This window comes from Stegodyphus dumicola, chromosome X2 (genome assembly GCF_044657685.1).
Source record: "Stegodyphus dumicola isolate Sdum_Otavi_A_Nest chromosome X2, ASM4465768v1".
NCBI classification, from domain to species: Eukaryota; Metazoa; Arthropoda; class Arachnida; order Araneae; family Eresidae; genus Stegodyphus; species Stegodyphus dumicola.
In genome coordinates, this window is record NC_140781.1 from 155902573 (window position 1) to 155919723 (window position 17151).

Here is a 17151-nt window from a genome sequence, read left to right on the forward strand (position 1 = left end):
AGCACAAATTTGTTGTGAAATTTTGTCTATTGTTGTGCATCTGTTGAGATTAAGAGTAAAATAAAAAAGTTATTTAAACCCTATTCTGTATTTTGTGAGTTCAAGGCGTAATTATTAGTTCACTATCTGTCTAGTAGGGTGTGCAGTATTTTAACATTAGTTTCTTTCCAGTTATAATAGTAAATCTGTAGATTATAATTTATTATTTGATTTACAAATATTTAACATATTATTATAGTCTCGGGCACAAAGTCTTCATAAAATTCAGTTTTTTAACTGCTCGGCCATAGTGTATATGAACGTTCAGTTACATTTTTTTTTTTATTATATTCAATTGATGTTCTTGGAATATAAGCTAATGATGGGAGAAAGGCTGAAAGAAGCATTGCTCATTAAATACAATAAACTGGCTCATATAGTTTGCCAGTGCTTATTTAAAGCATCAGCTGGCAAGAATGCTAAAGCCAGAATATAAATTTTTAAAGAGTGCTTTTTAAAAATACTAACAGCAAGACTTGATTGTGTAAAGCTGTCTCATCTAAAGCTTCAAAACACTCAGCTTAAATATACGCAAAGTTGAGAACATCACTGAAAACAAGTTGTGCAAATAAAAAAGGAGGATGTTTGTGGATATACCTGCACAATGCCTCATCAAAATCATTAAGACATTAGTTTTCTTGAGGCAATAAGTCATTACAAAAAAAAATTAAGGCATTAAGGAAAATGAAATATATATTTGCATCATTTTTTGTTATGCTGTTTTGATTTGTTGCGATTTAAAATATTATTCAGAAATATGGATAATATTTTAATAAACTAAATGTGGGACGATAAAATTATATGCACATCATTCTAAATGAAAATATAGATAATACAACTTTCTTATGTATATATCTTTTCTCAACAGCCCATTAAAAGACTTATTAATCATGCTTTACAGTATTTTCTCTTTTAATGCAGGATGCAGTTTTCAAAGGCATCATGACGAATACTGAGTGACAAAGTATTCTTTCCAAAAAAAATGCTATTAAAATAAATAAAATTTTTAAAAAATTATATATAAATACGTTTAAAGTATATAATGTGAATTAATAAATAGAAAGTTTTAAATTAACTATTTGAAGGACTATAATTCAACCATGCAACTAAAATTAAAATGAGATTCTAAAAATAAAAAAAAAATGCAACTGTGATTAAAAATCATAATATGAAGTAAAAATATATGCAAAAAAGAAACAATACTTTTTCCATTCGCGTAGAGTGAAAGGGAAATTGAAATAGGTTACCGTAAACTGAGCAGTTTGCCAAGTGAATTATTCTTGGCAAAAGTAAAAAAAAAAAAAAAAAATGCACTAAGGTAAATTTCCAAGTTGTGATTAAATTTCACACCATATTTTGCAAAATTTGGTGTTTAGGCATAATTTTAAGTCCTAGACAAATGAAAATGAAGTGGCATGGCATTTCATGAAAGAGTTCAATTTTGTGTCAAATTACATATGTTAGAACAGTGCTGTATATAAATCTAATCCTAAGTCGTGCTTTTGAAACATGAAAAATGCAAGTTGTATTTCATCAAATGTCCCAGTAGAATATGACATACAGAAATGTGATAATGAGTCAGATGGACACCTCAAGGTCAATTATTTGTAGTCATCTTAGTTATGTTTGTTACATTTTGTCATCATCACGCAAGGGGATTGTAGCAAATGAAAGGACTCCATCATTTTCCAAAGTAGTCTTTACCATGGTCATGAGGCTGGAAAGGGGAAAGCTTTGAAATTATTATTCTAAAGGAATAAATATAGCGGGACAGCTGAAATCGCACTGTTAATTCTCCACCTCCCCTCCTTCCCCTAGTGCAAGTTTTTTCGCCAGACCAGTTGAAGTTTTTAATGCTGTAAAAGTTTTGCATCTGTGTTATCTTTCTTCTTCAGGTATAGAGTATATTTAAAAACTAAACTGCTGTTTTGAACCATATTGCAATGTAATGTAAAAGTAATTTTATGATAGGTTTTAAATTTGATTTTTTTATCTGTATATGATTAAGATTATGAAAACTATTGTGTCAGTATTTAAATTCACATTACTTCAGTATATATATATTGTTTTATTTTATATATTCACTTTAATCTTACAAAACTGTATTTGAACTTGCATTACTGTGCTTCTTCCTGAGATCATGATAAAAAAAAAATTACTGCACCATCTTAGAAATGAGTTAGTATCCAACTCTGCATTTTTCTGTAAAATAATGTCTTGTAAAAGGCTTTAGCTTTTCCATTGTTTTAATAATACTGGGGAACAGCAATTCCATTCTCTTAGATCTGTCACTTGTTTTCATTTGGCCTCTAAATTAAATACTGTTAACCATGTATGCAAACCAGAACTCTGACTCCATGTCAGAATGAGTAATAATAAGTACTTACTATGCTCCACACTTAGTGCCACAGATAGTGGTTGCATTCATAAAAAGTGTATAGAAAAAAACTTGACGTGGTAAAAGAAAACTAACTACAGTTTTAAAATGAGTGTGCCTGTTTAACTGTAAAATAGCTCAAAAATTGAGTTGCACATTGTTCCCCAGTGTAAATATTAGCATACTTACATTATTTTAATGTTTCTCTGTGTGAATTTTGTAGCATTCTAGGTCGTATCATACGCATCACTGATGAAGTTATAGAATATAGGAAGTGGATTCAAGATACATTCCCTGTCAACAGTCCTCTACTTCATGCTTATGAAGGATATCCATCTGCCATGTTTCCTCATCAGTCATTATCACTTACAGCTGATATTGAGGATAAAGTCAAAGTTATAACGTATGTTTTTTAATTCATTTCTTTAAGTAGCTACACAGAATCTGTTCACATATTTTCAGAATGAACTTTCCAATGAACCAGTTGCACATTTTGAAATCTCAGAAGAGGGTTGCTTATCCTAGAGATATTCATATTGTGTATTAATTTGATTTTATAAAATTTTGCATTAAGGGAATGTTTTTTATTAGTCACTATTTCCTATAAACTGTTATGAAGAAAACATTTTATAATTCACATATTTGTAAATGGAAAATTAGTTACAGTTAATTCGTTGTGGTATATCAAAATGACAAAAAAAAAAAAAAATTCGAAAACAAAATTTAGGTGTAACTAATGGTTTTCATAAACATCATACTTTTTAGCAGTTTTTCACAAGTGCAAAAGTATTCTGCATTGTTTTGCTAGCCAATGAGATATATTTATCATTTCCAAAATTCATTATGACTTTTAATTGTTCAGACAGTGCAGATGAAACAGATGCCTGAAAGTTTTTATGTGCATTTGTCTACAAGTTACATTCAAGAGAGGTGATACTGTTTGACCATAACTTAAAAAGGTTAGGAAGTAGTGTTTCAAGTTTAAAAAAAAAAAAAAAGAAAATGCTTTTTAAATGATTTCACTTTTTTGATAATTAATCTGCATTTTAATTTTCAAGATCAGTGTGGTTAGTTTATTAAGATTGATGAAAGCTATTTGCCCATGGGGTGCCTTTGTGGAGAACTTTCGAACAGAAGTTGGCTCGTAATCTTTCATGGGAAATGCCCATGCAGCCAGCTTGTTTGCCAGGATTTGAACCTAGCTGAACCGGCTAACTTTACTGTTTAGCTGCCGGTGAGCTTCTTTTTTAAAATAAAAGGTTTTTTTCTTACAGTTACTATTAGTATTTTGCTGATGCAAGTATTGCATTTAGGAAGTGTTCATTTTGTCAAAAAGAACAGTAGCTTCAGATTTTTTTCATTCATCAGATTATCATTCAGATTTTTTTTTCAAGGAATGTGAACAATATGTGTAATATGTTTCTTTTCTTGTTGAGAAACAAATGTAGCATTTGATTTAGATAGAAGAACTGAAGCTTCCTTTGTAGTCATTTTGTCATTGACAATTCTGCAGAAAAAGGGGATAGAATTTTTTTTAAATATAAACACTAAAATATTTTGATATACAAATTTTTAAACACTATTTGGGAGGCAACTTTTGAAATTTTTGTCTTTTTCTCTGCTTTTGCACTAGCAAATCAGTGTTTTTTCTTAGCTATTTATATAATTTTAGTTTAGTCATGTATTAAATACTTGCTTCTGCAAAAATTGCAACGTATATCCATTTGCCCCATCCAACTAATAATTTTGATAGCGATACGTTTGTGTTCTAAATAAAATTCTAATACATAGGATGTTTCCAAACTAAGCTCTAATTCAATTTCTAGAACTTAAAGCAGTATTCTTGGCCAGAGACAAAATGGCTCAGTTACCTCATAAAGCCCTGGGGGCACATCACGTGAATGGTTCTTTGCCACAGTGGAGGGACTCGGAAGAACAAGGGAGAAAGAAGGCTAACCGAAAACACAGATTTCAAAAGATGGAACTCATCACCAGTAGATAAGGCTATAGTGAGCTAACGTTTAAATAATAGAAGTGAGATGAAAACCCATTTGGAAAGTTCCTTGAGTATGAGAACACCTCTGCCCTGTCCAGGTAGCTTAATGAAGAATTGGCACAAAATGCATTTCAATTAATAAATAGATGAAATACAAATGCAAATTAAATACACTGAGCAGAAGTAAAAATGATCAGTGAAATACAGTTTAGCGATAAATTTACTGTTGAAAAAACTTTGTATGGTAAAAGAAAGAGGAAATTATATGAATATTTTTTAATTTTTCTGAACTTATTGCTAAAGCTGGGGAGGAAATAAATATGGTATTCATAATAATAATTTTAAATTCAAGTTTCTGTCTTGTGCAAGACCATCAAGATTGTTTTCTGTCAATTTGAAAAGGTTGGGGCTCAAAATCCAGTGTGAAAATTAGATCTCCTTATTTACTGTCTTTGTCTTGGGATCATTTAGGTCAATTTGGTATTACCTTTTCATGTATGATTTGTTAACCTATTCTTGTGTCCATTGTGCCTGCATCAGTACATTCTGTTTTTTAAGGCATTAGTTTAATATAATTATGATGTTTTGAATAATCTTTCTTCTGTAAATACTAGGGAATATTTACAAAATTTATAGTCTGCATGATCTTTATAGCGTTCTTTTTACTATAAATTCAAAGACCTTTTTCTTAAATTTTGTTCCTAGTGGTTTTTAGATGTATTTCAAATTAAATTTGTTCATTATTTTATCAATTTAGCAGATTACAGTTCACATATGCATTAGTTTATATCCTGTGCAAGTTCTATTGACAATTTTATGCATATTTAACGCACATGATTTGAGCTCCTGCTAATCATAACTGCTTTGATTGTATTAAACGGTGAGCTAATGTGTGTTATAATCTTTATTCTTTTCACCAAACAATTTTTTAATTTTTGGCTCTTAAATTTATAAGAGCAGTGTTTGTACTTATTTTTTTTTAATTCAATATATCCTTAAATTTTAAAGAAATTGTTTTTCTAAAAAGTGCGTAAATTTTCCCTAGACTTGTTAGAATTGTGTGAAGTTTTCCTGCAATATAGCTTATATCATATGAAAGTGAAGTATTTAGCAACTCCCTAAAAAATTTTTTCATAGCCTCTTATGTTTTTGTGTATTGCTTAAAATGAGTTTCACTTTTGAGGAATGTTCTACAATTTTAACCTCCTGTGTAGCCATTTTCAGTTCTATTTTCCTGGCTGTACTCATAGAAGAAATGCTTAGTTTTCTGCTATTCCATTCAGCATTTATTTAATCTTGGTTGATTCTTTGAAGCTGTCACTATTTTAAATAGTTTGAAAATGCCATAATTATATAAACCGTGAAAGTTCACTTTTATTATTTAAGAAAAATTGCTTCCACCCTCTTCAAAGTATTTCACTCTATTTCATTTAATTTCATATGAAGCATTCTTGTGTTAAAAAAAGTAATGAAAGATGCTTTTGCTAACCTGAAGTGAAGCTGCTAATTTCAAAATATTGCATGAAATATCGTAAAGAAGGATTTTTAAAATACACATTTATGTTTCTAAGTAATATCTACCCTTAAGCTAAACACAGCATGCTATTGGTTGCCAAGTTGATAAGGCTGCTGAAAAGTGATAAGCCGGTAAGTGACATGGAGCTTGTGTGCAGCATGAGTAAGGGAATTTCTCTACAAATGCATCTGTCCTAAAGCAGATGCTCCATGTATGCTTCATCATAACCAATTAACTGAATAGAATGTGTAAATAGCAAAACTCTGAAAGTTGCTAGAACAGTGCAGTTACAAATATCCAATGCTGGAATATCGTTAAGACTTTTTATTAGAGTAAAAAATCTTGTTTAATTTGCAAATCTTAATTATTTCTTACATGAAGAGTAGGTGATTACTGTAGAAAAGGAGTGCAAGTTTTGAAAATCTTTTATGTGCTATCCGTTTAATGATAATGTGTGATGTGTACTGAATTTATGAACAAGTAAGCTTACATCGTTATCAAAAGAGGAAAAATTTATTAAAATGAAATAGAATATAGATATTTTTATGCATGCTTATTTTCTGCCCATTTTGTCTTTTTATCTTGTAATAGTGGTGAAATGAATGGGACCACTCTTCAAGAGAACGAAGGATGTAGCTCTTGTTCTTCTGATAGTCACTCCTCTACACATTCTTCTTGTATCTCCATGGGTTCCAGCAGTTCTGCTTCTAGCATGGCAAGTGACACAGTGAGTGTTGATTTCAGAGTATTAGTTTTATAAAATATTTCTAATTATAATCAATTTCCAATAGTAACAAGTTGCCATTTTTATGTTTGTGGTGGACAGATATTTAACATTAATTTTCATTTTAGCAACATTTTTTACATTTCAGGTTTCTAAAGATTGTATAAAATTTTAGCCTTTATGCTCTAACTATGTAAAGGGCCAAGTACCTTTAAAATATCAAAATATATCATAAATACATCACTTTTTCGAGCTCGCGATCTTTATAGTTGGTTTATGATCATGAAATTTTATCTTATTGAATAGCTGTATTATATGTGCTCTGTTATTTATATTCCAGATACTAAAAGCTTTTAAATAAAATGTCTTCAGCATGTTCAGCATGATAGATTAAAAAATCGCTACTTCTAGATGATATTTTTTCAAAATAGGAAAATTATATGAAACTAAAATAACCTACTTTATGATTGAATAAATAAATGTAATTACTTATAAATAATTGAATTATATTTTTAATTTTTTAGACCCCCTACTTTTTAAAATAAAATTTATTTCTGAATTGTTTAAGTGAGAAGCACAGTAATTAATCATTTTATACTCGCACGGGACTTAGTCAAAATTTTTTGTCATTCTGACCACTTATATCAGAAACATCATGCACGCAAGCAAGAAAATTATAATTATGAGGTAACGTAAAGATGTAATTGACTTCATACCCTGTAAATATGCATTTTTACTTAATAATAGAGAAATATAAAAATGTAGTTTGTTGTCAAAGTTCATTAACTATGTATAATTATCAGGAATATGTGATTTTCACCCAAAAAATGGAAATTTTTATACTTAAAAAATCAAAATGAAAATTGTATTTATTCACAAAAAATAAATAAATAATTCATGTAATATTCTTCAGACCTGCAATATCCAAATAGACTACTGCAATAATAAAGGGGGAAAATTAATTGAAAGCTTTAATCTGAATATTCTCTTTGATTCTTTTTCTTCTACAGATAAATTTAGATACTGAATTATCTTTCTACTTCCACACTATTAATGTCCCATTGATTATGAAGGCTTTGAAGAGCTTGGTGGCAGTGAAGTCGGTTACAGTATCTCAGGTTCAAATCCTCGGATAAGTGTGGATGTTGAAAGTTTTTCATATGAGAAGTCTGCTGAAATATGAACAAACTATCTGAACTTTAAATTGCAAAAGCTTAAAATTATGTTTTACGATAACTTTGTTTCTATATCTTTTTTTTTTGTGTGTGTGTGTGTGTATGTTTGTGTGGGGGGGGGTTGTTTTAAAATACTGGTAAGAAATTGGATTTTGATATAAAAGCACAAACTCTTTTTTTTAATTATTTTAAAGGTGCCTCTTCTCTTAAGAGTTAAAATGAAAATCAGTATTAGAATGCTTATAAACGTTTTGTTGCTGCTTCTGTATTGATTTTAGTATTGTTTCAAATTATTAATTTCCTCAATCATAGGATATTATGAAGCATTTTTTAAAGAATAAAAATATAGCATTATGATTTATGATACATTTTGGTTCTTTCAAATGTGTTTTATATCAGTGCTAATAATATTGCTTGACATTTCTCATGATTTTGTATTAACTGTGGAATTAATTAATACAAGAGCCATTTCTCATTATGTGATCCTAAGGAAAATTTCACAAAACATATGTGTAAAACTGATGAGTTTGCAGAATTTTAGTATGTATTGTGGGCATACTTATTTGTTTCTTTCTTGGTTATATTTATGTTTTATTATTTGGCAGCACTTTTGATTTAAGCTTTGTCACTTTGTCTCACTTGTCCGTGTTTATTTTCAGGATTCTGATGTTACTTCCGATATTCTGGTGAACAAGCCAGAGTTAGAAAAAGATGGCTGTACTCATAACAAAGCAAACAAGACAAAGGTCCCAAAATCTGTAAATGATGTGTCAACAACCTTGTCTTTGCCATATGGAGACAAAAGGTCAGCCACTTCTTATGTACATTATAACAGTTCATCGGATAATCATTTCCAAAGTTCTAGTGAAAAAACGAAGCCTTTCAGGACAGATACAAAGACTAACTCAATGAATGGCGTGTGGTTAAAGCATAAGAAATATCTGCCATCAACATCTCAGAATTACACCTCAGGTCCCATGAGTAATGGTCATGTTGTTACTGGTGAAAATAGCTCTGGCTTGAATTCTGGTATTCATTTTCATAGTTATCACAATAAAAAGAAATCTGGAAATCGCAAAGATTCTGTAAATGCCAACATATCGACAAGGAAAGATGGTCAAGTATTAATGGGACGGTAGCATATAGTTAAATACATAGTACCTCTAGTCTTCCAACCACTTATAAGAGCAAGTGGAAATCGGTCGTTAGAGATGTTATTTGCATGAGGTTTGGACATTTGTCATAATAAGCATGGACTGTATTGATTCTGGTACTCATTGCAAGGAAGACCAGTGTTCCATTCCAGCACAATGATGTGAAATATTCTGTGATTAAGTGCTATTGTGCATGATCAACTTTTCTAAAACATGATTAGCACCACATGCTCTTTAACATGACATTGCCTGTTTTGTTTATAACTTTCTAGCTGTGATGAGACATTGGAGATTTTTCCAGTTTGTTAAGACATTATAAACTTGCTAAAAGAAAATATTCTATTATGACGCAGCTGTTACTTGGATTTTTGAAAGCAGCTAAGAGCTGCCGTACCTTTCTTGGGTCCATGTTGATTCAAATAGTCTCAAATGACTTTTCTTTTTCCTGTGAAAATTTCATATTTCTGTAAAAGTGTGTGTAAATATATTTGTGTATGTGTGTGTATTTCAATAGTGTACAAAATATGTGCCATATGAAAACATTAAATGCTACCAAGAGTATATGTAATAGGTAATTTTGTGGTTGATATCATGGCTCAAATGCCTAGTGCTCATTTCTGATGGTAACATAAATTAATTGACTGTATTTTCATGGAATACTTTGCTGAGTGTGCTGACAACTCTCTTGTCTTATATTCTAAATGAATATCTCAAATGCTACTTTGAATACAAGCTTCGATTCTTTTTCATGCTGTTTGAGACATTTTATATAATGTTTTGAATGTCATTCATGATTATAATACCTAAAGACAAAAAAGGAAAAAATGAAAAAAAAAAAAAATTACAGAGAGGAGATCCATGTTTATGTCAAAGTGCCTTCTATTCTGTACTTTCAGCTTTCTAGATATTTCATTTATGGTGTTTTTTGCATGTGCATAAAAAAGAAAAAGAAAAAAAAAAGAGGAAAAACTAGTGCATGTTTGGGTTGGCTTGAGTTTCATGTTGTAGAAAGTCATGTAAATTAAGTGACTGATTTTAAGTGTGCTTTTCAATTAATCCTGTAACTAATATATTGTGTGCTGTTTCAAATGTTTAATTTATCAAGTCAAATTTTGGGAACATTGTAAAAAAGTTTAAAAGTGTATATTTAATATTTTGTTAAGAAATTTTCTATTTATTGCATGATGTTATTAACGCATTTTACAGACCAAGTTTAGGCTTTATCTTAAACTCGGCAAAATATATTTCATCCTCTTTTATTTGAGAGCCACTCCTAAGTAAATGTGGAGCTCTTATTCCTCGTATTTTTAAAATTTTTAAGGTTGCATTTTTTAATGACATGCTTCATAAACATGTTAATTTAGTAACGAAAATGCATTAGTATTATTTTAGATATTTTCAAAAACTTGATGAGGAAAACAATTTTTCATTTTACCTAGAATAGTATTTTGTGATGCCTCAGACATGTAAGCATATCTGTCTTCACAATCAGCATAGGTATGTACAGTTGTCCATCCAACAATCAGATGTGGTCCTTTGGGTACACTTTTTTGTGAGGGGGTTGCATCTATTTTTTTATTTTTATTTTTTTTTCCTTTAATCTGATTTTTTATGTGTTTAATATGGTACTTAGCTATTGTTGGAGGTAATAAATGTACAGAAAATTTTGCTTATTTTAAAAACCTGTAAGGTGTTTTAAATTATTTTAAAATAATGTAGTTTTAGATTTCCTGTTGTTAATTGCTCTGATTTAGATTAAATAGCCTCGTGTAAGTTTTCATTCCGTTTCACTGTATTCTCTAGATGTTATATTGTAATTTTGGCCTGTGTAGTAACCAACTTAATTACGCTTTTAAAGTTTAACTACAGACTGTTAGACTTTAGAAGATTTATGGAAGTGATCTCTTTTTCATTGGACCTGCATTTTATGGAAATTTTGTAATATTAATTCTCATCTCGTGAATTTGTTTCATTGTCATGGAGTTGAAACATCTTAAATATTTTCTGTATGTCATTTTCATATTTTTTTAAATGTAGATTTGAGATACTTGTCCAGAAGTGTTCAAATATTGACTGTTTGGAATCTTTGAAATTCTAAGCATATTGAAGTCTGGTGTTTTAAAACATCTTCAAATTTCTTACAGAAAAAGCATGCAGTCTTAGATAAAATTTAGATTTTGTTTGTGAGCTTTAACAAAATCCCGGTAGTTAAACTTTGTTTATATGAATTTTAATGACGTCAGTGAACTTTTTATCTGGTCTCTTTTATTAATAAATTTTCCATCGTAATTTTATTAATTTTCGCTAAATGAACATTCTGCTTTGACCTCTGTGCCTGTACTGAATACTCATTTTTAGTCAAGTGTTTAATTATTTAATTATGCTCATTTATATGTGATATGGTCATTGTCAGAAGTTCTGTGTAAAAATGTTTGCCATATGTGTTTTGTGATCTAGTTTTTTGTCTGTTCATTAAGTTATTTGTGCATTTTATGTATTTGATTTGTTTATATATTTGTTACATGATTCATTACATGATTCCATAGTTTAATGTTTGTATGCAAACACTATTGCACATGACTAAGAATTATATAAATACTGGACGTGTGAGCCCAATGTTATGGTGTTATTACAGCATCACATTACCTGGCAGATGCTGCATTGTTTTGCCTTCATTTTTTAGGCTGTATGCAAGATGTAATGTATCTGAATATGTACTGACTATAAATTTGAATTGTACAGATTTAAAAAAGTGAATAAAAATAAATTAAGAAATCCAAGTTCATGCTATACTTTTTGGGGTTGATTTTTATCCATTTTCTCAAATTCGTGTCACTATCATTTGTTGTTAAAAAATGTTAGGGAAGTTGCCATTCTTGTAGTTTTTTAGATTTCTAATGAACCATTTCCAAGTACCGATTATTTCCAAATATAAACCACTTTATTATGGTTCAAAAATTAACCCAAAATTCAAACCCCATGTATAAACTCAAAAGTGTTGTAATATTCAACCTGTCCCTGTTAGGATGAAAATGCTGTCGGACAAAACGAGTGCAATATTTTCCAGACATTACTGTGAAGTAAAATGTCAGACACCAACAACGGTAATTTTAAGCCTATCATTGAAGGAAAAAAATATACATAAGAATCACAATAATAGATTCTTCATTTCATTTATTTGTTAGACTTGAATAGTTTATAACTCTTTTGATGCACATTAATTTCAATAATAGTTTTTCTATATATAATTTTAGAAAAAATATCTAAGCCTCTTTGCTTAATTATTTTAACTTATAATGGAATCTTATTCTAATGTAAGGTATTGTTGTAAATGTATTTAAACTTCTTGGAATGAATAGAAGTTACTCATTCACTGACTTACATATGTATGACCTTTCTATAAAAAGGGTATATTGAATTGGCTAAGATCTTGAATCTCACGAGGAAACTCTCTTAGAGGAGAAAGAAAAAAAAATCTCATTAGGAAAAAGACTTTCTTCTTGTTCATTAATAATGATGCCTTAAGAAAATATTGTTAATGAACAAAATAAGGTTTTTTTCCCCCTAAGACTTTTTCTCTGAGGACTGAGAGAGTTTCCTGGAGCTCAGTGAAAATTTCTCTTTTATCTTATGTTTGTTATATTTAGAGCTGAGACAATTTCCCAAAGCTCATCTCAGCCAACTCATTGTCTGTTATCTTATCTTCGATCTAATCTGTTTTTTTCTTTCTCTCTGGGCTAAGAGAAAGAATTTCCTTGTCTCTGTCAAACCAACACCCCTAGAACTAACTCAAGGCCACGGCAGGCATGCAATTTCGTGGCGTCACTGCAGTAGGGATACTTTTGTCCTCGCTAAGTTTAAGGATGCATTCTTAATGTCCATTTGACAGGCTTACGGCTAAACTGAACTTAAATTTTCATATTTAATTCTCATCGTTTATAAATATGGAAAATACTGTGCTTTCAGTAGAATGTGAAGAAACGAGATTTTTATTTTTAGAATGTTTTCAATATGAATAACTAGAAATTTTAATTCCATTAAAAGTTATTACTGATTTTATCAAATTTAATTGCTGAGAAACTCTTGTTAACGAAAGAAACTTCGCACTTAAGGACTTGGACGTTTATTTGTACACAATAATTAAACAGACGATTTAAGACATGAAGGCAGGCTATAGATCATAAAAAATTAAGATAAATCCGAACTCATTTAAATTAAGAAGCTATTTTACCTGAAATCATGTAGCAGCATAAAATCAAAAGTTGAACACAAATACGGTATAAAGTCTGTAATCCGGACCTCAAAGCCACAAACTTGTTCTTTTTTTGTATGCTTTACGCATGGATGTTTAGTAAAAAAAAATGAAACAACTTACATTGAAAGAAATGTTTAATAAAGTAAACAAATAAATATTAAGTTTTTTTTGTGTAAATTTTGATACCCTTTAGATCATAATTGCTCTTTATTTCATAAATTACAGTTTCATATTTTTAATTGTATAATTTCTGCATGCCATCTTACCAGATTTAATTTGATGATCTGTAATCCAGAATCACCGAAGCCCCGACGAGTCCGGATTGCAGACTTTTTACTGTATAGTTAATCAGAAGTGTGTATTGGTCAAAGCTCGTAGTAATTATACTTATCACGATTTATGCCTTGACTAATAAACATCTTTGATAAGTATAAGTAATATATCTTATTTTTGACATATGTTGCCGAATAAAAATAAATACTCATGTTTGAAAAAATAACACTAAACTTGCAGCGATTTAAATAAGTTATCATAATTATGAGACATTAGTTGCACAGAGAGAATTATTAGTCCAAAGGTGCTTTGTCCCTGAAGGACTATTATTTTCGTTTTGCGTTGAATCATTATAAATGTCAGTTTCACTTTTCAAACTGTTGCAATCAAATGTTAAGAGTCCTGCGTTATGTTTGGAGAAATTAAATAATGAAAAATCTGCATAAATATATGTATATTTCTCACAATGTGATAAAATAATGGTACATAGAGCCATCAAATTTCGAATGATGTAATCTTCCTACGAATATAGGCATGTGGAAGATCAAATTTGGAATTTGTTTTAGGATCGATTTCATATTTTGTAAAACTTTAATGAATTTTTGAGTAACAAACTCAACGATTTAAAAGCAAGCAATGGCAACACTCCATGGAAGGGGGGGACTTTATCTCCAGCATGCAGAACTGTGTATTGGAAGTCCTAAAAATATGCTGATTTTAAAATTATTTTGCAACATTGCTATTGAACTGAATTTTATGGTTTAATTGCAAAGAACGTGATATTTAATAAAAAAAGGTAACACACAAAACGTTAAAAAAACGCCCTGTGCTACATTACATGGTAATATAAAACAATTTTAATTCATTCTCTTTAAAAGTAGTTAATTCAATACAAAAATCATAGCACTGCCCCCTTCCTAAGGACTGCACGACCCGGGCAGTGCAAGCCTTGAACAGGAAGGCAATTTTGCAACTGAGGCATCAATGCAATAATAAGTATTACATTACAATGACAAACAACATAAACAATAATAGTAATTTTAATTTAAAAACAATTCAAATACTATCAATTCTAAATACAAATCAAATGAAATATACATTTAGAAACAAAAAGGACCATGGTCTAACACTATTTACAATAATTTACACTACGTGCTATGGCCATAGTAATGACCTAACCTGTCGTAATGAATGGCTTTAGGTTTAGATTTCGATGGCTTACGAATTCGAACCACGACTTCATTCAGTCTGTTTAGGACTGTATAAAGACCATCCCAAGGTGAATGTAATTTAAGACTAATTCCTTTTCTTCGAATCGGGTTCCACAAGCACACCTTGTCTCCTTCATTGAATTGATGTCCAGTAACTCTTGTGTCGTATCGGGTCTTCATCTTCTCTGTCGCCAAACTGACTTGCTCTCGTACAAAATTGTGCATCACTTCAAACCGGGCCTGGAGATCTTGAATGTATTTCTCAGGCGATGAAGGCACATCCAGAGGGTGACCAAACAAAAGATCACAAGGCAGACGAAGGTCACGACCGAAGAGCATCCAAGATGGAGAATAGCCGGTAGTCTCATGGACAGCACTGAGGTAAGCCGGTAAAAATAGTAGTAACTTCTTGTCCCAGTCCCGTTGGTTTCTGGAAACCACTGATGAGAAGTTGTTAAGGATGGTTCGATTAAACATCTCTATCATGCCATCCGACTGGGGATGTAAAGGCGTCATTTCGGTTTTGTAAATGCCGAGTAGCTTGCAGAGTTCTTTGATTACGGCTGAGGTAAAATTCCTTCCCTGATTGGAATGTAACTAAAGAGGCACTCCGAACCTGAAATCCAGTGCTGTATCATTTACCAGTGCTACTGTGACAGCCTCTTGATCAGAAATAGGATATGCCTCAGGCAGCCTGGGGAAGTAATCAATAACAACGAAGATGTATTTATTGCTATCACAAGTTTGTGGCATGGGTCCCGATAGCGTAATGGCAAACTGCACATTCAGTTGATCAATGTTAAACGAATTTCGCATACTGCGCATGCCCAGAAGAGAACTCGGCATAATTACGACATTGGTACAATTTTAAAAGGAGATAAATATGGTGTGTGGTCAATATTCTGTTATCTCGGCGTGAACAGTTTGGAGTTTTAAAACTTGTTAGGTTGTAAGTTTCTTTATTAGTTAGAGGGTAACTATTGATTTTAAACTGCTACTAAGTTTCTTTTAAGAATGATTGCAAAATAGGAAACATTACAGGATATATTAGCTGAATCTTTATTGAATATACTTGTGAGGAATAAAAGCATTTGCATATTGTAAATAACTATATGTTCCATTTGTATATACTTTAACAAATTAAAGAATAAATCCAGTTTAAATTGCTGAATTAAAGTCAAGGAAATTATTATAAATAACTGATATTAAATATAATGTTTATGAACAAAATAAACCAAAATGAAATGAAACAGAAGCAAATGCATTAAGCACAAAAAATTTCTGTAGTATTGTAATTGTAAATAGTCGATAAGACCTACATGATGAACTTGCTTGTGTAATAGTTGCTTATGCTTAGTCGCCAGGCCAACGGTACACCATTGAGCATGCGCAGTAAACGAAATTCGTTAACAATGATCAACTCAATGTGCGGTTTGCCATTACGCGTCCCGATATGTCAAAGGCGATATGCTCAGGTGCTCCTACATAGATTGCCTCAGATGTGTTTCTTTGGTTCTTTCTGTCATGCACAGGCATCGGAAGATCGGCATCACTTTTGCACATCATTCTTTGCATTATTCCAGTAGATGCGCTCACGAACTCTCTGTATGGTCTTCATTATTCCGATGTGACCTCCTGTAAGGCTGCTACGTAGTTCTTTGAGGAAATCAGGAATCTGGGTTCTTGGAAGTATCAGTTGCCATCGGAAAGTCTTCCCATCATCCGATTCGAATTTCCGGTATAAGACGCCATTTCGAATGCGAAGTGAATCCCAAAGAGGCCAGTATTGTTTTGTCGTTGGACTATAGATCGAAATGTCTGGCCGGGTAGGTTTTTTGCTTGAGGACTCCATTAAATCAATTATGGGTTTTATATCGACGTCTCCTAGCTGGTCTTTCGTGACTTCTTTGTCACTCCCCGAATGATCACTACTGATTTGTGTGTATGTGGGGAAAGAGACGACCCTGACCATTATACGTTTCATTGCCCACTTACCGCCAACCTATACGTCAAACACCCTACTCAAGTGGGAACAAATCAACACACAGACAAAAGCATCAAACTAATCATAGCCAAGCTACAACAACAAGGTAGAGAACTATGCCACTCATAAATAACAAAACGAACACAATTTAAATGCCACCACACAGCTGTCCAAAGAATCATGACTGTTTGTTCACCTGCATTTAAGAACAACTCCCAATCTACTGCTTCACCATTTAACTATCCATAGACACAATCTAGACTACTCACTTGTTTCAAATATGATATTCAACAGGGAGTGCTCCTCATCCTAAGTCATCACTATTTATGTGAGTGATCATTATCAACTAACAGTGCCTTCAAACTGCCAAAGCGCAATACCAGTACTCTAAACTCTGACTTTCAGATATATGAACTTTGAACATTACATTATTATCTGATGCTCAGA

General features: G+C 31.3%; 1 protein-coding gene across 1 annotated transcript in view; it reads left to right on the plus strand.

Moving 5' to 3' along the window:
• LOC118199401 (terminal nucleotidyltransferase 4B-like) overlaps nucleotides 1–11761 on the plus strand; it is a 106016-nt gene extending 94255 nt beyond the window's left edge. Inside the window, exons 9-11 of the mRNA XM_085809589.1 lie at nucleotides 2640–2819; nucleotides 6520–6655; nucleotides 8487–11761. Of these exons, the coding sequence (XP_085665715.1) occupies nucleotides 2640–2819; nucleotides 6520–6655; nucleotides 8487–8966 (796 nt within the window). The 3' untranslated portion in view covers nucleotides 8967–11761. The remainder of the gene's footprint in view (nucleotides 1–2639; nucleotides 2820–6519; nucleotides 6656–8486) is intronic.
• The last annotated feature ends 5390 nt before the right edge of the window (nucleotides 11762–17151 follow it).